The following is a 22,966-nucleotide window of genomic DNA, read 5'->3' on the forward strand; positions in this document are numbered from 1 at the left end:
TTACTGTTCAAAGGCTGCCATCAGGAAAGAACTTAACGAGTTCAAGAGTACTGAGATGCAGGTACACGAGGAGAGTAAACAGTATACAAGGTAAGAACACTTCCATCGTCATATCCATACGTGCGTTCATGCTTGACTATCTTCTATTTCATGCACAGTACCCCCCCCCCCCCCTCAAACACACTTTGTATAGCCACAGTATTGCAACCCCACCACCCCCCTTCCACACCCATACTTGCACCCATGCTCACCCATACGTGCACCCATGCTTGACTATCTTCTATTTCATGCACAGTACCCCCCCCTCAAACACACTTTATATAGCCACAGTGTTGCAACCCCACCACCCCCTTTCCACACCCATACTTGCACCCATGCTCACTCATACGTGCACCCTTCCACACCCATACGTGCACCCATGCTTGACTATCTTCTATTCCATGCAACCTCACCCCCCAAATATACCTTGCTGTATACGATATGAACAAGTACCACCCCATGATATGCATAGACCCACCCCTTGAACCCATCCACACGTATTGAGGCACTGATAATAACCCTAATATCCAACTTTGTGATTTTATCTGCTTTCAGGTTTCATCGTCCCTAGTTTTCTACTTTGAATTTAGAGCATTTTACAAAATGATGTTGACTGACCTTCACAGCCCAGGCGACAGTGTTATTTTTGTTGGTAAAAAATTCAAACGAATCGAAATTCGAACTTGTACAGTGGCATGCCATTATGCCTATGTTTATGTATATACTTTGATGTATAGTAATTTTCTATCTCTTATAGAAGAATTGTACATAGACCAGATTGAGGTTTTTATATGGCCGTTTGCTGGATTAATGATAGCAGTTGGTTTGAGACATTCGCCTTATCACCGTATCGGAAAATCATCTGTTGTCCGTAGCATTCTTGACATATTAGTGAGAGTAATAACATCAGACAAAATACTTTTTTGTTGTTTCATAATTCCCAGCATTTATAATTAATCATCCTGGCGCTTTGTTCGGGGTTTCTCTGTAGTAAATCAACAAGGTTGAAGCACAGGTAGCCCAAGCTCTTTATTTGACCCTATTGATTTTACAGGCGAAAAACAAAATTAGTGAAAAATATTTAAAAAAAACTTGTTGAATAGACGTGTGTAGTGTTGTGTTTATATTTGCTTTTTGCCGTATTAAAGCGCCTTCGTTCGTTTAAAATTTCAAATCGTGAATCTTGAATCTTGAAATAGTTTTTGCCCTTTGTTTACCGTAAAATCAATGGGACAAATAAAGAGCTTGGGCTACCTGTGGTCGAAGAGGCATGTTTTACGCCTGTGTAAAAACAGAGCCGTTTTTATGACGTTCCGAGCGTTTGCCCTTCGTCAAACTAAAAGAAAAGTGGCTGGGTTTCCTGTGGTTAAAAGTCGGAACGGATTTGAAAGGGCTAACAATTTCGGTTGTCACATCATCCATCATAGGAAACCCGAATTACCACAAGAAACCCGAAAAGAACGATAGTTTTAACCATCATGTTATCAAAATCCAGCAAACCTAAATCAGTTATCAAAATCCAGCAAACGTAAATCATTTGTTGTTATGGCAACACCGTTTATTCTCATCTGCAGGATTTTTAAGCCTGGTTTCCACGTGAATCGCTTACAATTCTATAAGCTCGCAGGGACTTTTTGTGAACACAGGAAAACTAGCTAATGTGCTATTATTGCTTTTCCACGCAAATGTTTCTTACTAGGGACGGACCATCGGATCTATTCCAAAAGGGGTGGGGGCATTTACTGAATTCTTCGCCCACGGAATTTTCAGGAAAAAAAGCTTTCATATGTATGAAGCCTAAGGATTACAAATATGCGCATTATTTGCGCACTTGTGTTCATTATTTATTTATGCTCATAGCCGTAGCAGGTCTCAAATTATTAGGGGGGCTTAACAATGGGGGCACAGCCACGCCCCCACTGGTCATTTCCTTATAATTTTTGAAAATATTGAGAGGCACATGCCCCCAGTGCCTCACCACCTGCTACGGCCATGGTGCTTTAGCCTCTAAATATCCAATGGCCCGTTCCTAAGAAAACCGGGTTCGCGTGATGTGGACTTAGCCTCCTCCGCAGGCATCTCAAAGACCAGAAAAAGACAAAAAAAAGGATTGGGTTTCCTGTGGCAAAAAAAAGTGACAAACTTGTCTCCCTCCTCCGCAATTTAGCCACAGGTAACCCATTCTTTCAGCTCTTTTCATTAGGAGTTGCCTGCGGAGGAGGCTGATGTGGACTGTGGGTATGCTCCGGTTCGCACGTGGTCTGCTTTATCCGTGGCACAGTTTAACGGGACCTTGATTCTGTTAAACGATTTGTGCGCAAGTGGACTTAACATTCTGCTGATATTGCCAATCGAGACTCTGATGAGCAAATCAGTCTACACAAGAAAGACTACAGGGCGTGACGCTCTTCCGTGACAGTCACGGTTATACTGTCTGTCACGCAACATGCACCTAGGCACTAGCTGCACTGCTTTAGAGTGATGCCCGCAGCGGGCCTTTAAGAGTACACTCTGTGCATCTCGGAAGGTTAAAGGGACAGTTAAGCCTTACCCTTAATGCATTGCGCTAGTCATTTTGATGTCAAGAAAGCTCAGAGATATTTCAGTGATGCAATGCATCATGGGTAGAGTTTAGCACACCTTTGTGTTCGTAGGAAAAAGGATTTTTGATTGCGTTCACGTTAGTGGTCTGCCATTTGATAGCTAACTGTTAACTCCACAAAATGAATTTGACCCTGTCAAAACCTCCAAATTGAACATGCAATCCTTGGCTAAAAAGCACTGAAAAAAAATCGAGCAAGCAAAAAAAATGGCCAAAAAAATCGTGAAAATCGAAAAAAATCGTGCTGGAAAAGTCTGTCTACCCCAGTCAGATATCAAATGGTCGATTACTAAGACGGTTTTCTGACCCTGGAACTATAAATTTGAATATAATTTTTAAAACAAGGTTAGAAGAAATGAAAAAATATATATTTAATAGAGTCTGTAGTTCACTGAATGCACATACACTCAGGCTCCGGCTCGCACGAACATGCTTGCTGGGATTGGTTACAAGCCTGTGTTTCAGGCCATCACGGCCAATGGTTTACCACAGCTATGCCGGCTGTAGGTTATTTTAAGCAGTTTTCTATTTGGGAGAGGGTGACGGCTACCTCAGTTACATTGACAGGGGGTGGTATGAAGCCGTGCTTTAATAATTTTGTACGTGCTTAATTAGGGTCGATATAAACTTAGAAATTATACAATATAATTTCTTTAGGCAATTCACAATAAACACATTAACTGTCCCATGCTGTTGATTGATGTTGTGGACACAAAATTGCAGCACGAGGAGAGTTGCATCATCCACTCTCCGCCCCTTCGCCACTCCGGTGTAGAGGAGAGGGGGTGGGAGGGGAAAGAAAGGGGAGAGGGAGAAGACGTCTTTTCGCTCCTAAACCCCCCTACCCCCTCCGCCGAACTTGTTCCGTCATCGGAGAAATATGGTCAACCCCTGACCTGGGTTCCCGTGGATGTAAAAATGCCAGACACAATTCTACATACGCAACAAAATCAGGGGCGGATACAGGGGGGGGGGGGGGGGGGGGGGAGATTGGGTGGATATCCACTTTTTGAATAAAACAAATTGAAAAGTCACTTTTTTCGAAGAAAATAAATGCCTGAGCGACGGGAGTTACTGTCCATGTGCCTTCGCCTGCTTGATCGTTGCTGACGCGACAAATCCAATTCAGCATGAAGAATAGTAAGATCTATGTAATGACCTACCAAAATAATAAAATATAAATAAAACATAAAATAATAAACAATTATTCCTATATATTTAAAACTCCACCCACCTCGATTAGCTACGCTATTTGTGGGTTGAGTAGCCATTAATGTAAAATTGGAAAGAAATTAAAAAAAAAAAGAAATGAAAAAAAAAACGTACTTATTGGCAGTACGCGCGTGTCCCGTGGGCGTCATGAAATGCGAAGGTCGAGAGTTACATCCTCTCCAAAAGCACAATTTTTATTCTCTATTATAGTATCTCAAAATAAAAGGTTTGTAACAAAAACCACTTGATCAGTTATAAGCCGTCTATCTGGCCATCATCCAACCCCCATTTTGAAGTCCTATCAGTATTCACCGAGAATAAAAAACACGAATACAGTAGTCTCCCGCGCAGCCGTTCTTTGTGTCGGTCACGCAACGCTCCCATCCCCACTGAGCGTTGCGTAACCGACACAAAGAACGGCTGCGCGGGAGACTACGAAAGCAGTAGTACAGTAATGATGATCAATTTGCATCGTTTCATAACCAAAACAAAGAGCGCTAACAAAGCTACAATCTTTTAAGGCGACAAAAAACTTCTTCAAGAGTTTTAGATATTGATTGATATTTGATTTTTTTCCTATGATTCGTCAATTGAATATCTTATATAATGAAATGTTGAAACTGAGTTATGTAAAATATACAAAAGTTTGTGGCATTAAAGTCATCATTGTGAAAGGGCAAAGCAGGTTTGATTGGCCCTATTACTAGAAGCCCTTGTCAAAAAGCTTGACATCTACTCCCCCTATGTAGATATTATCTTTAAGTTTATCGACACTTCCTTGCTTGCGGGCTTCTGGAAGTTATGTTGTCAGACACAAAAATACTATTTTATTCGTTTTTTTTTTTTTTTCAGGACGCCTTTATTAGTTATTTGGGCCCTTTTAATTTTTGTGATTCATCCACAGTATTTTATAACAGGCGATAAAAATGAACTTGTTTTCCGTTGTAATGAATAGCCCGATCCATAAAGCAATGAACTCACATGCGATCGGAGCGATAATATAAAAACAACTCTTGAAATGTTCTAAAGCGATCTGTCCGTATCGCGTGTATAGGCTAGGAGCTATCGTGGTGATTTCCCCCGCGTTGTGTGACCCAAGTGACATAGTTAGTAACGCACAATATGCTGACAGATTTGCATAATATAACAGCCACCGCCAACACGTTTGCTTGAGGGTGTGCCGCGTTGTTGACTCTTCAGCTCTTTGTGAGACGACCAGAGTTTACTGCTCTTTTAGCCGCTATATCTTACCGCATCTACCCACCACTACCTCTTCAAAGATGGCCAATGATTGGAACAATGGTCTCTTCGGCTGCTTCAACGATTGTGGAACCTGTTTGATCACGTATATAGCTCCGTGTTATACGTTCGGTAAGAAACTTTGAAACTTTGAAACTTTGAACTTTTACTCCTATAGGTAGCTTTCGCTAATACTAGGAGACCGATTCCTCGGTAAGTAAGCACTGATAAGTAAGTAAGCACTGATTCCACTGGTAAGTAAGAACGCCGAGGCTGTGGGAGATAGCTGTTTGCTATGCGGGCTGGCTTTCTTTGTTCCAGTGGTCGATCTTATAGTGATGTCCAGCGTCCGTGGCAAGATTCGTGAACAGCATGGCATCAGCGGTTCGTTTATTGGTGATTGTGCTGCGACGATCTGCTGCCCATTTTGCTCTCTAGTTCAGTCTGCACAACAAGTCAAAGGAGCGCCCGGCTCGCAATCTATCGCTCGCTGCTAGATGTAGTGGCAACAGAAACTTTTCACAGCTTCACTGGATTTTTACTCAGCCTGAGCCCTCTATTATTGTCTTATCCTTGGAAGAAAGAAAATGGAGTGATCTTGTACTCTGAGAAATTATTCTCCTGTGCAGAAGAACAATTTTTACAGCGTCCAAGACTTCCGGTGTAGCCCTCCACCGTAGGACCTGAACAAAATTTAAGATGACTAAATGATTTTATTTAGATATTAGCGTCAAAGTGCCCACCTATGTTATGTATTATAAATGTAACAACGGAGGAGTTTAGAAACCGTATCTCCCTTTGGGTTTTGTGTGTGGGGGGGAAATTATCTTGCGGGTGGCTGTCATATCGGCACACATTTGGGACGAAAAAGAAAAAGGTTAATCACAAGCAACAACAACAACAATCAAGCAGTTGCGTTCTTGGGCTGGCTAGCATTGCTTTCTTCCCGTTTGTTTCTCACAGTTCATTTTGTTATTTTTTATGGTAATCCAATATTTATTACCATAGGAAAAGAAAAGCACTCCAAAATAAAAAAAGTAATGCGCTTGTTGATTAACTTATCGAATTCAAAACCAGAACATAAAACCTGAATAACTCGAACACAAAACCCGGATAACTCGAATACAAAACCCGGATAATTCGAATACAAATCCATCCTCGAGGACCCAGGGCGTGGCGGAGATCGGGGACGCAGGAAGGATGACACAAACCCCTGATCACTCGAACACAAAACCCGGATAACTCGAACACAGAATTCGGATCACCCGAACACAAAACCCGGATAACTCGAACACGAAACCCGGTTAACTCGAACACAAAACCCGAATAACTCGAATACAAAACCCGGATAACTCGAACACATACTCCTTAATTAGTTTATTACAGTAACTGCTTAATCTGTGAATAATGATAAGAAAGCAAGTTTACAAATACATTAAATAATAATAAATTTACCTGGAGTGACGTCTCCAACATAACCATCTGCGTTAGCTATCATCGACAGAATATTCCTCGACATGATTGCAGCTGCACTCTTGCATTAGAGTCAAGCAAAAGAGTATGGTAGTATGGCCGCGCTTTGAAAGTCGGCAACACAGCGTATATCCCTCGCAGCTGTCCTGTAAACTTGCTTTCTTTGCTTTCTTATCATTATTCACAGATTAAGCGGTTACTGTAATAAACTAATTAAGGAGTATGCAATTTTCAGGAATGTGTACTGCGTTTGTATAAATGATAAAGAAAGGGAAGTCTTCTATCATTATTGCGTACATATCCAAAGACTTTGGTCTGGAGTGGAGGTAAGAGTACCTTTCTCATTGACTCGTTTCATTTGTGAAAAACATTCGCCTGGTCACTATAACATTTAATCCAATACAATAAGAAAATGCTAAATTATGTTTCTAAAGTAATAAAGGGGGGGGGGGGGGGGGGTGTTGAGTTTTCTGATAACAATTTGACTATCCCCCCCCCCCCCCCCCCTGGGTACGAGCTTCAGCTCGCTATGTCGTTGTTAAGTGTTTATTTTCTTTTTATCCAGATGCAGTTGTAGAAGAAAGCCAATGTAATTTTGATTGATTTGTGTATTATTTATTTGTGTATTATTTCTGTATTATATAGATAATTTTTTTCTCTCCAAACCTGACATATTGCAGAACGGGAGCATTACACCATAGTCTTTTGATAATTATAAGATCAATTATTTGCTGAGTTTGATCGCTAATATGTCTTAAAAACTATAGGATTCCATTTGTAAAAACATTATAAGCTATAGCCTTATTAAAATTACACGTTAATAGTTGTTGTGTTTGATATCATCTTGCAATAACAATTATCCTCAACATAACTTTAAGAAGACACCCGAATTTCTGAAAATTGCCTGGGATGTGAATTTATGTTATTATAGTTGGTGCAATCATATAGTGCAATCAAAATATCAAATAAGCCCCACCCCCCCCCCCCCCCGCCCTCCCAAAAATAGAAAGAAAAAAAAAGAGAAGTTGAAATGCGAGTGTTTAATTTCTAAATTCTAAAGTAATTGCCTCGCTTCAAACATTCCACGCTCCGATTTAGCCCCACCTATCCCGCGCTTATTTTCTTTGTGCTCAGCGTGCAAAGTCAAATTAGGCCTAGATACATAATGCCGTGTTTTTTTTCGGGATTTTTAGAGTCAAACGGGATTTTTAAAAGATCTAAAGATTTTTTTAAATTTTCAGGATTTTAAGAAAACTATTTAGGGTTTTAGGTAAAATTCCTACCAAATGCTGCCGATTTTCGGTAGAAATGTGATTTTTTTCAAATAAACCGATCGTCAATAACCCTGTCAATAACATTGCTTGATACAAAAGTACCGGTCAGCGGCTTTGGCCATATTCCCAGAATGCCTTGTTGGCTTGTTTGCTTCACTGGTAGGAGAGTCAGTATTTATATTAGAAATTAGGTTAATTTGTAAAACATGTGTAAATTGTGGAAAGTTATTTTTTTCGATGCGAATAAAGATATATTTCTTATAATTAAGGGAGGAATGGCATATTTATGGAAGAAAAACAATAAGAAAATTCGAGATTTTTATGGGAGAAATCGGGATTTTCAGACATTTTTGGCATTTACGGTAACTATTGTGGGTTAAGAGTTGTAATTTGGAGATGAAATACTTTAAGTGATTTGAGGGTTGTATTTTGAAGATGAAAAGCGAGTTTGATTTGAGAGTTTAATTTTGAAGATGAAAAGCGAGTGTGATTTGAGAGTTGTAATTTGGAGATGAAAAGCGATCTTGGTTTGTGAGTTGTAATTTGAAGTTTTAACTTAAAAAGCGAGAGCAATTAGAGAAGTTGAAAATCGAAAGCGTTGATTGACTTGCGAGAGTGACTTGCTAGCTCAAAAGCGAAGGCGCAATTTTATGTTGACTAAAAAATAGAGCGACTTGGGAGTTTGTTTTTGTTTTTTAAGTTGTAGCCCGATATTGGAGAGCGATTTCAAAGTTAGAATTCGATAATAGACTTTAATTTGAAAGTTGGAGTTTGATAACAGATTGCAATTTGATAGTTGAAGTCGCAAAGTGAAATTCAAAACTAAACTTCACTCGTGACCGGCCTGGGCTTCCGTACAAATGTCCTAACATTTCGCTTTGCTATGCGATCGACCTTCGTTGCGATGCTGACTCGAAAATTGTGCTGGGGACAGACAGAAATTTACATGAAATTTATACTTGAAATGAATCTGTCTCGTAGTGTCTCGCGCACCAAATCTAATCCTGCAAATGAAATTTTTGTCAATGAAATGGAGGTAATTACATGCGATGTAGAGTAGTCTTTTGGGGCTTCTCCATGAATATAAAACCACCAAAGGTAAATTTGAGTTGCGCTCTATTAATCTACTGGGTATCCTGTGTGAATTTTACTCGTCAAACCAGTTTTTCACTCGCTAAATCGGAAGATTACTTGGCTTTCGGGAACGGTGAGTTATCCTTAGGTTAGCTTACCTACGATTAGCGAAATTTAACCCGGGATTAGGCTCTGATCTAGGTTTAAGTTAATCGGCCTTTCAGGAACCGGCACCTGATTGTAAGGGTCACCGTAACACGGCAAGCGTACAACCACCACAATTAATGCTAAAGCCGATCTCGGGACGGTTCCTGAAAGGCCGATTAACTTAACCCTAGGCCAGCGCCTAATCCAGTGTTACAAGTCGCTAATCGTAGGTTAGCTAATAACCTACGGATAACTCACCGTTCCCGAAAGCCAAGTACCGTAAATGACCTAATAAACGCCCCCTATCTAAAGGACGCCACCTCTAAGCTTACAAGTTTGCAATGAACGCCCCTCTCTATTAAACGCCCCCCCCCCCTCCCTCCCTAGCTCCCTTCCCTGCCAATTTAAAAACAAACGACATAGGAATTCCGGAAATATAAATGGTAATTTAATTGCCATCTTGCTTAATCAACACTGGTGAGCAACTTCATTATATGAAACTTTAGTTCTACTACAAAGTTTGGGATGCCTGTGTTACACCACTAAACTGTAGGTTAGCGAGCTAACCCACCTCGCGAGCAGGGTTAGATTTTACCTCCAAACTGACCCAGAGTCAGCACTAATCAGCGTTTCGGGAACAGAACTAATCCGGGGGTAAAATTGAATCGTGGGTTAGAGCAAATTTGACCCTGGGTTAGCGGCTTTTCAGGATCTGGCGGCCCCAGACAGTTTCTCATTAAAAATCCATCGGCTATGATGCATGTTTATATATATTTTGTATATTTTAAGTGTGCTGTCGGTTCCGGTAAGGGAGAGCTCAACCAGAAAATTATAGTGTTGCTATCACCAATCATACGCGAGAAAACGATGCTACAGTCAGTGGCGGATCTAGCTTTTTGCCAAGGAGGGGGGGGGGGGGGGGGGGGGGTTTGACCCAAAAATGGTCGTCACTACTTTACCTTCGTGACGATTTTAGAAGAACAGAGACAATGAAAACAATAAAAAGGCAGCCCAAGAGCAGTGGGGTTAAAACCCCCTACCCCCCCCCCCCCCCCCCCCCACCCCGTAGTTCCGCTTGACAGTTCACGTGAATGGTTTAATTTCAAAGTAATTAACATGCGGTCTTCCTGTGGGAGCCGCCAAGCAGATCAACGTTGTAGTAGGTTATAGGGAGAATATCCGGCGAGTTTGCGACTTAAACCTGACAAGTCTGGGTGACAAATGCCTCTGAGAACTATTCACGAGCAGCGGCGACGGAAAGAAGGTGTTTCCTCGACTGAAAAAGTATGCGGTCCAGCTTCTGCTAAGCGTGTTCATTTTAAAGATGAGACACCGCAGAGGAAAACAGATGAGAAAATCGACTGCGGTGGGGAAACTCCTCCGTTTTCATTAAGCGAGGTGGAACGAAGAGAGAAACCTCTTAGACAGAGAGAACGGGAAGTGGAGGCGACTATAAAATGGCTTTATTTACAAATAGTAAGTACAACTATGGAAATGGATGTCATTTAGATTGGGTAAATGTCTGATGATCTCTGGTTGAATCTTGTAATTAATGTTTTATTATATTTGGCCGCGGTGCGTTAAAGTAATGTCACTAAAAGATTCAAATATGACGAATGTATAAAGCTTTGAACCAATTCATCCTCAGATCCGTCAAAACAAGAAGGCCACTTATGAATGCATCAAATCTGCAAATTTCCATGCAAATGTCTATATTCTTATAATTTTTAAAAGTGAAATCTGAATATGATAAAGATTTGGTATAGGCTGAAAACACGACAATATAAGTATTTGCAGGAGACTCTAGCACCTGGGACGAGAATGTCAGTAGAGGGTGTTTATCTCCAGCTGTTTCTTTTATTTCGCATGAGAATCACGACTGCAGAGATGCTCGGGTCATATTTACTTGACTAGACCACCTTTTTTGAGCAAATTTAGCCTAGTTCACTGCCTTTTACGAGTTTCCTGTGATTTTTCGGGTTTTCTGTGGTTGATGATGTGACGTCATTCCATCGATGTGGTCAACCACAGGGATCCCGAGAAAACGTGGGGTTCTAAGGCTTAAGCAAATTGTCCTCTTTAAACAGAAGATACTACAGCAACAAGATCAGGATCTGATGCGTCAGTTCACGCATGTGCGTACAATGCTTAACGCGGTACAAGATCTTCCCTATTCCACCCCTGCCGGGCGCAAGATTAGTCTCCCTGAAGAAGCCATCACGGCGTATGGCGCGCGCCGGCTGTCAGAGAGTACAACGGAGCCCACACGTGACTACCGCCGCCGATCTTATTCGGCGTTTAGCGAGCGGATCTCGTTTTTCTCGTCTATGACGTCACCATCTAGCATGGAAGAGCTCAAAGAAATTTGATGATCAAGTGGAATTATGGGCAATACAACAAATAAGCGACAAATGAATAAGCAGCATGGAAAACAAACAGACAAGCAAACGAAAAAAGAAGGAAAACAATTGAATCACACAATTTTTTTTTCACTTATTCATTGTGCCAATAGTTCCCTGCTTCTTTTCTCTGTATTTCGCTGGGCTGGAGTTCACGAGGAAAAGATACCTCTGCCATGGGTCGCAAGTTCGTTTGATCAAACCGCCGTCCACGATCGTGGACGAGATCCAGAGCGCATGCTCCGTTCATTTTAATTAAAATTACTGGCCACTATTTGAGCCCACAATGACTAGCGCATGCATGAAACGTGTATCCGCTGCGGGATAATAAGCCCGCATTCGAAACGGCGTCCTCCGTAGAAATATCACGCGACGAATTATAAAAGAAGCCATTCAATGCCTTATCTTCATTCAGAATTTTCTCTCTTTTGACTAACGAGTCAATCTTCCGTTTACAAGTTTTGCATATTCTTCTGGGAATAGCTGATCTAAGTTTACCAAAAAGTTTTGTAACATTTTCTTCGAATCCAACTGTGCGATATTTACATTGAAGAAACTCGCCTGCCCAGATGTCTTGAAATTAATCCCACAAACAAGACAAAACTCGTCTTTGCTGCGTTTGTTGTTCAATCTTTTTAGTGACGTTTTAGGTGATTGAAATTGAACAGTTGTTCAGAGGAGAACTAACCGGAGTTTGATTCATGATTTCCGACTAAACCCATGCAAAGCATATTGACAGCTTTCGCGCGATGGTACGGGTTTTGGCACGTCAGTCGCTTATTAACGCTCACGCATGCGCAACAGAAACAGTTTCGACCTATGGCAGAGGTATCTTTTCCTCGCGAACTCCAGCCCAGCGAAATACAGAGAAAAGAGGCCTCTGCTAGCAGGGAATGCCAATAGTAAAGAAACACTAATACATCCAAGGGGACCGGACCCCCCTCTTGATCTCTTTGTTGGAAGTTGGTCCGCCCCTAAGGACGCCTGTGAAGAAGTATACATTTGTATATATTTGTTTTTGTTAAGAATAAGTTTCTGTATGAAAAGGGATCATGTCGAACGTATAAAACATTGTATGTATATCGCTTTGTGGATTTACAGCTCCACCACTGTTTTAGAAGTTTATTTCCATTTGTTCCTGTTAACTGATAATAAACTGTTTCGGTAAATCAAGAGGGCTGTGATTTCAACAGTTCAACCTTCGCCATACTCTTAGCCGTCCTCGTATCAATAAAGTCCGCTGGCGTGAAGCTGGACCAGTAAGGTTCTGGCGGGTGGTGGTGAAATTTTGATTGAGGTTTAACTTTCCTTGGTCTCGTTATCAACCGAGCGCAGCCCAGAACCAGGTTTCACTTGTCTGTTTGCACACACACGAACACAGCTGTTGGATGTTTGGCGCCCTCCTATAGTATAGCCTTTATTGAAAAGAAATACTGCCTTACAAAAAAATTCAATACATTTCGCAGAAAACGTATTTGGGACTGAAATGTATCATGTTTAACAGGACCATGATCTAATAAACTCCCCCTATCTAAAGAACACCTCCTGTCTCTAATACCCCCCCCCCCCCCCCAAGCTTTACAAGTCTGTAATGAACGCCCCTCTCTAATAAACGCCCCCGTTCTATTTAACGCCCCCTACGCTACGACATAGTAATTTCGGTAAAATCAAATTCAAATTTCTTAAATTAAGCAGAATTTGGCTTCTACGTGAGACTTGCTTGATGTCAACAAATGCTTGCTACGTAGGGCATGACTTGAATGGGGACTTGACGCCCCCGTTCCATTTAACGCCCCCCCTATCCTACCTCCCAGTCCAAAACAAACGACATAGTAATTTCAGTAATATAAATCAAATTTAATTAAGCAGAATTTGGCTTCTAATTGGCGACTTGTAACTTAAAGGAAGAGCGTCACGCCTTTTATAGCCTTCCGAAACTGGTAGCCAGTGCCGTACATTACTATTTTTGGTTATATCGATTTACCTACTTATTATGCAAATATTCAAAATGGCCGCGCGGAGTTTGAAACTTGAATTTGTTTTGTTAGCGAGACGTCGCATCGCAAAAATCGACCAAAACAGCAAAATATCCTGCTCTATACCAAGTTTGATATTTGATTGATGAGTTCCTGTGCTCGAAAGTAAAATATCGTTTGGGAAACCTTTTCAAATTGAGCGCTTTAATTGGAGACTGCCGTAAAATCGAACTCTTTTCGTAATGTTTACGTTTAGAAAAAGAGAAATATGAGTGTGATGGACCAAATTCTACGGCTTAGAACCTTGACAGGACTAAACTAGGATAAATGAGGATCATGGCATACTAAAACAATTTTCACCACAAGCCGAAACGAGTGCCCACAGGGTATGGTGAAAGTTGAGGAGAGCGGAGGTTGAATTGTGAGGACGAAGGTGCGAGTCAAGGCCCAACGTCTATACAACAGGGAAAAATCGCCGAAGAATAGGTATGAAAATTCGTGTCAACATTTAGCCGAAAAGCATTTTACCCTACCCTTGTCTCTCGGGGGTTCGCTTCTTATCATTCTTTAGCTAAATGTCTTGCCCTGCGACCACCACAACAACATGGGGAGGGGGGGGGGGCACTCTAGCTGTAAACATGACTGTTGGTTCCGACAGATACGAACATTTTATGCCCCCAAAAGAATGGAACCGCGCCACCCCTAAGAATATACCTGCATCTGAACTCTATACCTAAAACTCCACCAAGAATAGATAGCCCCCCCCCCCCCCTTCCCCTTTAAAAAAGTAACCCAAATCTGAGTTCTATTCGTAAATCATACAAAAGCTTGAAACTTGCCAGTCCCGTAAAAAAGTTTTAGAAGGAAAATTTGCTTATCAAATTTAATTTTTTTTTATTCCCTTTTATAAAAAAAACTCTATCCTCCTCACCTCCAAGACCCTAGTCATCAAACCCGGTACAATTTTACTTCCTTGTCTTCGCACATTTTGTGAGCACACCACATGTGACATGCCCTCAGTCATCACAACCTCACTCCCCTTACCATGCATTTCTCAACCTTTAATTTTACACTCTATACCTTTTCCTATTTGTCTGCACACACCATAAAATAGCCTTCATTGAGTAAGCGCATTACATAGCCACTCAAACAAGTGCCCCCTCTAAAATCTAATGCTAGAGGGGCATAATATGTTAAAATTTGCGATAAGAACTTTTTGATGAATTAGCCCCCCTACTCATCCTCAAAAATACCCAAACCTGAGTTCTATATATAAAATATACCAAGCATAGAAACTTACCTCCCAAATAAATAACCAAACCTAAATTCTATAGCCCAAGAATACAAAATCTTGCTATAAGGGAGCTTCAACTCTCAGATTTGCTTATTATATAAAATCAATTTTATTCCATTTCTATAAAAAAGACAACAAACAAACTCTGTGCAATAGGCACTGAGATCAAAAATGCTCCTGAAGTATCACCAAATATAAATATTTATTTTCCATACAGTATGATATCTATGACTGCACAATCATACTCCTAGAATCTCCAAGGCCTAGTAATCAAACCTGGTACAAGAGGGGTTAAAAGAAGGGCATAATATGCTAAAATAAGCATTTGCGATAAGGACTTTTTGTCAAATTAGCCCCCCCCCCCCAAGAAAAAAAACCAAACCTGAGTTCTATACATAAAATATACCAAGTATAGAAACTTACCTCCCAAACAATTACTTAAACCTATATACCCCAATTCTTAATATCACTGTAGTTTTAAAGGGGAGCTTTAACACTCAGACTTGCCTATCAAATCAAATTAATTTAATTCCCTTTTTAAAAAAAAAGACTCTTTGCGCATATAATAGAGACTGGCGAGAAAAAAATAAGCCTGAAGTATCACCAAATATGAATAGATATTTTCCATATGATATCTGCTCTAGTGAAGCTTGGAGCCTCTGGTACCCAGGGTATGACTATACTCCCATTCTCCTAGTATCTTCAAGGCCTAGTAATCAAACATGGTACAAGTTTACTTCATCTTCACAACCTGTGTCAGCACCCCCAATTAGACATACCCTTAGTCACCACCCCTTTGCCCTTACCATGCCTTTTCCTCACCCTAGTTTACACTTTATGCCTTTTTCCGTTTGTCTGCACACACAATGAAATACACCCTCAATGGCTCTAACTTGGTGTTAGAACCTGTGTATTAAGCACGATTTGTGTCACAAAACTTCCTTTTTTTAATAAAATGAATCATGATGAAAACAGAGCTGGATACAATGAAGTCCTTTGGGGATGGTTCTGACACTGAGGTATACATACACCCCTCATTGAATAAGCACATAACATAGCCCCTCAAACAAGTGCCCCCTCTAGAATCCATTTATAAAAAAAAAACCATAATGTGAGCATTTGTGGTAAGGACTTTTTTTACAACGAGTAATAGCAAACTAATGCAGCAATTAATAATGACTGCCATCCCTGAGATTTACTGATCATAGCAAATCGATTTATTCCAGGATCAAATATAAACATTGAAACAGTACTTAGTGTCTTTTAATTGCATACAATAAACAGTGACTCGCGGCCAATCTGTATACAATTTAGCTTCATTTTTTTTAATGAGACTCGCTGCCATTCTGTATAAGATTCATTTTAGTTTCAATATCCCAGCTAAAATTTTTCTTGGAGTGTCTTCATTCCGAGTGCGAAAGCAAGATAAATCCAGGGAAATTTTGTGCATTTGTATGACTTGATGAAACGTACAACTAGATAATTGGTGATCAATGTTATAGCCTGCTAGCAGTGGCTTACCCTTCCGCGTTCATTACAGTACGATTCGGTGAAGTCGTAAAAATAACCCTGCAAATGAGGTCTATTGCCGATGAGAAACAACACAAATAGGGTATATATGACGCACTGAGTCGGTGAAATCCCTGCTTAAACAGATAAGAAGAAATCACTGCTAGCAGAGAGTTAAAAAGCGGCGTTCAACATGATTTTCCCGATTCAACGGAACCGCCATTTTGTTTTCCCACTCTGAGTTGAGGCGTGTCCGCGTGAGACTGGGCATAGTAATACTCATCTCTGATTGGTTAATCAGATTGTTTATCAAATATAACCAAAAATGGTAATGTTCCGCACTGGTAGCCCGGATCGATCTCTAAAGAAGGGGGGAAAGTGCCGTTGATAAATCTTCAAAATTCTCTCTGTTTTTTTTTTGTTTTTTTTTTTTTTTTGTCGAATGCGGTCACATCTATATAGGGAATGTAACGAATTTCTTATTTGGTATACCTGCAACTTGCAGTGAGCTTAGCGTGTATTGTGGCGACATCTCGGGAGCTTCGTAAACTATTTGACTTCGAATTGGAAGGGGAAAGAAATAATAATTATGACTGGCTTTGGGCAATTAATAGTCCTTCAATTCCATAACGCTTTCTCCATTTCCATTGAAGATTTTCCATTGTTTCCAACATAAACGGATACCTCCTCCCTCCCCCTTCCCCTTCGCAAAAAAAGCAAAATTTTGACCTAAGGCAAAATGATGGACGGCCCGGCCAGATAACAAAAAAAACTTAAAAGCAGTCTTTGAAATCCCCCGCGATGATCATAAACACGATTTTTTATTTTATTTTTTTGCAGTCCATATAGACATCTGATGGAAGTTGACGATAAGTTAAGAAAAAAAACAAACAGCAACGGAACCGACTCAACATACAGCGAAAAATAATTTACAAACGGGTGGTTATCTTTCTATTTCTGATAAAACTTCCTGTCTATCCTCAGAATCACTTATCACTTACTCTCGGGGGAGTTCATAAAAACGGGGATGACCGTTTCTAGGTTTAGTTTTAGTATGTATGTAAAACCCCTTAGAAAGGTCGTCATTTCTGCTTTTATTTTTTTGCACATTTACCCATCAAAAAAATTCTTGTATATCCTTAGAAGGAACACTTTCTCTTGGAGGTGTATACCAAAACGGGAATATCTTTCTAAGGATTTAGTTTTCGTCTGTAGGTAAAACCCCTCAGGATAGTCATCATTTCGTATTAACTTACTTTTTCTACACATCTAGTATGGGTGTAATTCCGAGGTATATATTAAAACAAGGATTAAAAGAATGTTTTCTTTCCGTGTTAAACGAGTGTCTTTTGCACACCTCCGCATCTAGTGAGGTTCAAAAATAATTAAGAACGTGTCATTATGGAAGGATAATTCACTGCAATATTAGGGAGAAGTTGCACGATTAATTGTGGTCACGAAATGAGGCTTAAAGGATCAAATTTAATAAAGGCACGAAATTCCGTCACGTTGATCTGCCATAAACCGGTCGATGTGTTTCTTATGTTACAAGCAAACAAATATTCATCACCTGAAAAAAAATCAAATCAAATAAGCCTTATAACCACGATTCACACATTGCTGAGAATTAATTAAATGTTATTGTTCTAATAAAACCAATGACGATTACGCGTTTTTTATTACGCTGTGTTTTAATTTCATATAGAAAAGTAAGTTTGATGTCTTCGTACAGAAACGACTTGAACATTTTTAACGAGTTTTATCTCTTGAGCTCATCAATTATCTTTTGTACATTAAGAATACATTACAATACAGAAAAAAATTGTATTATTGTATTATGTATTATTTGTGGAATAAATATAGCTTACGCCAGAAAAGAAAATTTATATGCATATATGTATAAACTTTTTATGAATGTGAGTCTGTTCGGTTTCTTTTTAAGTGAATTAAGAATAAGAAGGTAAAAAATTTAGAGATAACGACTGTATCGGAGACGGCAAAGTGGGAGAGTTCTAGCAATTTGTCACCACAACTTCCATGAAATAAATTACCCTCGCGAACTTTGTATACAAAGCTATTATTTCCAACAGATCATTAAAGCCACACTTTCTTTATCGGAATATACATCTTCAAAGAGGCACGAACAAGAAATTTACATACCTTTTTAGTCAAAGTAATCCTAGATCTCTAATAGTCAAAGTAATCCTAAATCTCTAAGGTTGTGAACGAGCAAAAAGTCGTCTACTTGTTTTGACTTTACGCGACAAAGTGCCGAACGTCGCCGTTTTTCTCGTACCGACATTTGCGGCATTTCCAATTGCTCTTTTGGCAATTCCTCTTTTGCTTTATCTAGGGAATCGATTAACAGTTGCATCTGAGGAGAAGCTTCGTAAGTGTTCACATTCTCTTCATGGGAATTATTTTCATTTAGTTCAGGCGTTTCGATTTGAATAGAAGGTGCTTCTAACGCAGTTGTTGTATCGTTAGTAACCAGTTCTAATCTGTCGCCGTCGTTTGCTTTTACTTTAGATAAATTCTTATCCGCACCTCCGGGAAGGTCGCTCATCTTAATTTCGATGTGACAACGGCTTAGCGGACGGGGAGATCGTGTTCCTTCTCCCATTTTTTTATTTCCATTATCAGCGCTCAGAAAAGCACTGCTCTTTAACCGCCTCGTGCTTTCCGTCCTGCTGCGGCTGCCTGTGTTATTACTGCCACACAAGCAGAACTTTCTGTCTGATTTTTCCACGGAGATAATTGTCGATGAAGTGTCAGAATTAAATCGTCTTAGGTTTTGCCCTCTTTGGGAGACCCCAGGGATATTCCAAAGATTTTCCATGTTCGAGGTAATTGAATCTCGCGATGGGTATTTTTTTCTTAGCACAATTTCACCGCAGTGTGAACACACTGCCTGTCTGCTCGCGGGGCTAGGCATACTTGATGGTCTACGTTGCGGACTTGTTTTGATGCAGTCCAAACCATCAACAACCAAACCCTCAAATTCAGGTCCTGTAAAACTCCTACCTACAATAGCTAAAGAATTTGAGCTGGATATTCCGTAAGGCTCTTGTTTCATTCCTGTTCTTACGTTTCTCGTCTGAAAGCTGTCTCTTCGTTGCTGGGAGTCCAGACTACTTCGAGAATCTTTCAGTTTGTCAAACATCTCTGTTCTAATGTTCGAGGGCCGCCTTGTGTTTCGGAAAGCTTGTTTTATTGATGGATCCTTATCCCGAATAGGTGGTAGAACGGAAAACTTAGTGAACGCTGCACTTTCATGCCGTTCTTTATCGACCGCATGCTCTCCATCTTTTTGGAATAAATCTCTGCTTTGGTCACTTAAAAAAATACCATCGACTTGAGCGTTCTCTTTTCTCATTTTCCTATATTCCACGTTAGAGCCATTTGCGAGTTGAGAGTATTCCAATCTAGGTAAAAGAAGTTTTCCTCCGCGCGGATTGGTTGAATTACCCGAATCCATCGCCTTTGGTGTTTTCTATTTTGTATTAATCCCTTTAAATAAAGCAAAACCGACGTATTGTTTTGCTCAGACTTCGCTTTTGCTGGCTGTCCATTCATGAAGCATAATTTTGGAAGTAATTGCTAGATCTGTCTTTTCAAAACAGCAAAAATTAATATCCCCAGTTTTAAGCAGGTGTACCATATAAGGAAATAAGATCAAACACGGTCTCCCATCAGGATGACAGATGCTAGGAAAATCTGTCGGTAAATTGCGAGCCTTTATCTTTTATTTCACTGACCTCAAAATTAATGGAAAATAACATATAATTTATACTAAGATTACCAAGTTAAAAATACCACGGTTTATTCTGGTAGTGTTTTTAGAAATGTCAAACAAAGGGACAAATAACAGGATAAGGCCGCTATGAGTTGTGTAACCTCTACAGAGAAAATAATTTATTCAATTTTTCGGGGGAATATTTAAACAGTTGGACTCTATCATACTATTTATATATTCTAGAGATCATTTGGTGCCGAGAGCACCAAGTTTTTATTAACCATGTAGAGTGGTTCGTTTTCTTTAAAAGGATTTTTCAAAACAGTCAACTCAGGCTCTGAGTAAGCTTGGAAATTATAGAGAATTAATTTGAATATTGCCTGTGTCTGCTTGCGGAAACTCCCGCGATACCCTAAACAAAATATTGCTATGATACGCACATATTGAGGGGAGCTTGCCTTTTCCGCAATATTTGTTCCGCTGTAGGTACAAATACCCTGATTGATAGTATTCTTACCGCATTTGAAAATAAGATAGATAGGAAGGCACCTAGATTGTATCCTTTATTTGACCAACTTGGAAACGTTACAGTTAGGAGCAGCAATACAAGAAGCCAAATGAGAAGACATTTGTATCGCTGAACCTTTTACAACGTTTTACAAAATCTAAAGTGCAAGTGTCAACACTTCCTTATAAGAAAGAAACACTCCTACAGGATATTTTAAGGACACTTAGAGTTAATTGATTTGAACCATCTCCACAAACTGAAGTTTATTTATCGCGCCAATCATTATGAAGTGTGTCTTGCAAACCTAATCGCGATATAAATCCGTTATGAACGACAACAAGGCGAAAACATTAGAAAATGCCCGCAAGTGAAACATTAGGGAAGGGCTTGTTTTCCTTAATAATTTAGGTGATATACTTTTTACAATTTAATTAAATAAGGTACTGGAAATTCTGAAATTTTTAGGGTTTACCATTGATAAATTTCAAAACTAAAATCGACGAAAGCATTACACTTGATTTGATCCTATTATTAGAAATGACGAATGCCGAATGAAGTAGCTTTGATTCCAAATTTGCGGTAATGTATCACAGCATAGAAAAAATAGAAAAACTTATTCTACATTTATTTATTTAATTATTTATAAGGCTTCTACCACTAGGAGAGGGGTAGTAAGTTGGCCTGTCTCCTGATCATTCATTTCCTGGGTTTTCTGTGGATGTTTGGACGAGAGGGACTCAGTAAAGGTTTAATACTCGAACACAGGCTCTAGACGTTCATTGCATAACAAGTGTTGGTAGCTGTGTGGGTGCTGGGTGAGCTGGATGTGAAATAATTCAAATATTTATTTGTATTTTGATAAATGAACGCCAAGATGTCCTTAGGAAAACCATTTCATTGTATCCTTCGAAGATCTATGCAGAGGTTTACCGGAAACTCGATACAGATTCGGAGTCTATCACGGGTTCAAAATTCCAGTTTGATTCCTCAATCTGTTCTAACACAGCAAACGAACTTTACTCGAGTTGTATTACCTGCTTCCAAGCCTCTAGTAGCTGTCAGCCGATACAACAGCACTTTGCCTTCCCCGAAAGACATTGAAAAGAACTCTAGGAGTGTATTTGTGGGAGGTTTAGCGTCTGGAACTGACGAGGAAGGGTTGAAGGATTACTTTGAACAGTTTGGCGAGGTAGAGAGTGTGCGAATCATGAGGACTTTCTTGGGATATTCAAGAAATTATGGTTTTGTTCTTTTCAAGGATGACGGTCCGTCTAAGGAGGTTTTAAAGAAAAGCCATGTTATCAATGGGAAGACGGTTGATGTGGGGAAATCTAGGAATTTCCGTGTGATTTATGTGGGGGGTTTGCCTTCTCATTTCACTGAACAAACCGTCAGGGAGCACTTTAAGAAATTTGGGGTGATCGAGGCTGTGAAGTTTATTGAAAATACGAGTGTGGGTGCAAAGACAGGATATGCATTCGTCACATTCTCTTCATCCGAAGAGGCAGCGAAGGCCAAGGTGGAAGAAGACCAGGAAATACTTGGATGCCCGGTGACAGTAAGAGCAAGGTCTGGAAAAGAATCAAACGAGGACCTTATGGCTAAGGTTATACAGTCCAAAAAACTAATGGTCCAGGACCTTGATTTTGACACAACCGTTGATGAATTGAGAGAGTATTTTGAAAAATGTGGGGAGCTAACCGGAATTGACTTGCTGATAAATTCAGAAAAGAGAACATGTGCTGCTATTGTTTTCTTTAGAAATCTCAAAGATATTAAGAAAGTTGTGGAGGAAAACCACACAATTAAGGGTTTAAAGGTGAGAACAGTTCAACTCCCAAATGAAGAAAAGCAAGGCGTCAGAGAGAGAACATTGTTTGTTGATAATCTATCAGAAGATACGAAAGAGCTTGATGTTTTGCGCTATTTTAGGCCATATGGTCAGGTTGCCAAGGTTCATATTCTTACTGACCGCGAGACTGGTAAGAGTAAAGGTTGTGGTGTTGTTAAACTGCGCCACCCTGGAACAGTTAATAAGATCCTGGAGGAACCAGTTCATGTTATAGGCAAGTCGCAAGTTAGGCTTAGACGTCGGGGACTCAAGATACGACCAACCCGTAACACTGATGATCTTAGTCTTATGAACTTTTCATTGTCCTTGGGCGACAAGAGATGAGAAAGGAAAACCACAATCAAAGAACTTGCTAGTATAGTTTTTATTTTCTCTGATTTTGTGTAAAATGAAACATTTTATTTGGAAATAGAATAGTCATGTTTGAAGCCCTCCTCAAGATTCATATGTAGTTCAACATCATTTCCCTCCATAATGTATGATTGTATCTACTTTTGTTTATATTATAAAGTATTGAAGATGTGGTTGTAATTTGTTCGGTCATTTCTATGTGATTTTCTGTTACCATTTTCCAAAGAACCATCTAGTAGAATTCTTCACCTCTATGATTAAGAATGACTAAGCGATTTTGT

The 22,966-nt window shown here is 39.9% G+C and overlaps 5 protein-coding genes and 1 long non-coding RNA gene across 6 annotated transcripts in view; 4 read left to right on the forward strand and 2 right to left on the reverse strand.

Annotated features, from left to right (window-relative positions):
• Positions 1 to 3,326, forward strand: part of LOC5522380 (phosphatase and actin regulator 4) — a 32,967-nt gene extending 29,641 nt beyond the window's left edge. The window contains exons 12-13 of the mRNA XM_048726248.1: positions 14 to 90; positions 595 to 3,326. Of these exons, the coding sequence (XP_048582205.1) occupies positions 14 to 90; positions 595 to 610 (93 nt within the window). The 3' untranslated portion in view covers positions 611 to 3,326. The remainder of the gene's footprint in view (positions 1 to 13; positions 91 to 594) is intronic.
• A 1,361-nt stretch (positions 3,327 to 4,687) lies between these two features.
• Positions 4,688 to 5,494, reverse strand: LOC125556774. The gene is made up of 2 exons (XR_007307612.1): positions 5,359 to 5,494; positions 4,688 to 5,232 (listed from the first exon to the last, which is right to left on the reverse strand). It is a non-coding gene; the product is annotated as an uncharacterized LOC125556774 (long non-coding RNA).
• On the forward strand, positions 5,096 to 7,553 carry LOC5522242 (protein PLANT CADMIUM RESISTANCE 2). The gene is made up of 3 exons (XM_048726776.1): positions 5,096 to 5,224; positions 5,351 to 6,891; positions 7,131 to 7,553. The coding sequence occupies exons 1-2, from the start codon at positions 5,134 to 5,136 to the stop codon at positions 5,587 to 5,589; spliced, it is 330 nt and encodes a 109-aa protein (XP_048582733.1). The 5' UTR covers positions 5,096 to 5,133; the 3' UTR covers positions 5,590 to 6,891; positions 7,131 to 7,553.
• A 2,641-nt stretch (positions 7,554 to 10,194) lies between these two features.
• On the forward strand, positions 10,195 to 11,509 carry LOC116604741. The gene is made up of 2 exons (XM_032367541.2): positions 10,195 to 10,536; positions 11,148 to 11,509. Exons 1-2 carry the CDS (start codon positions 10,282 to 10,284, stop codon positions 11,427 to 11,429), a joined length of 537 nt encoding a protein of 178 aa, XP_032223432.1. The 5' UTR covers positions 10,195 to 10,281; the 3' UTR covers positions 11,430 to 11,509.
• Positions 11,510 to 17,910: 6,401 nt separating this feature from the next.
• On the reverse strand, positions 17,911 to 19,961 carry LOC116604752. The gene has a single exon (XM_032367566.2). It carries the CDS (start codon positions 19,714 to 19,716, stop codon positions 18,433 to 18,435), a length of 1,284 nt encoding a protein of 427 aa, XP_032223457.1. The 5' UTR covers positions 19,717 to 19,961; the 3' UTR covers positions 17,911 to 18,432.
• Positions 19,962 to 21,131: 1,170 nt separating this feature from the next.
• LOC116604751 (nucleolin) lies at positions 21,132 to 22,865 on the forward strand. The gene has a single exon (XM_032367565.2). The coding sequence runs from the start codon at positions 21,345 to 21,347 to the stop codon at positions 22,656 to 22,658; it is 1,314 nt and encodes a 437-aa protein (XP_032223456.2). The 5' UTR covers positions 21,132 to 21,344; the 3' UTR covers positions 22,659 to 22,865.
• The last annotated feature ends 101 nt before the right edge of the window (positions 22,866 to 22,966 follow it).

Source organism: Nematostella vectensis, chromosome 4, assembly GCF_932526225.1.
Source record: "Nematostella vectensis chromosome 4, jaNemVect1.1, whole genome shotgun sequence".
In the NCBI taxonomy this organism is placed as follows: Eukaryota; Metazoa; Cnidaria; class Anthozoa; order Actiniaria; family Edwardsiidae; genus Nematostella; species Nematostella vectensis.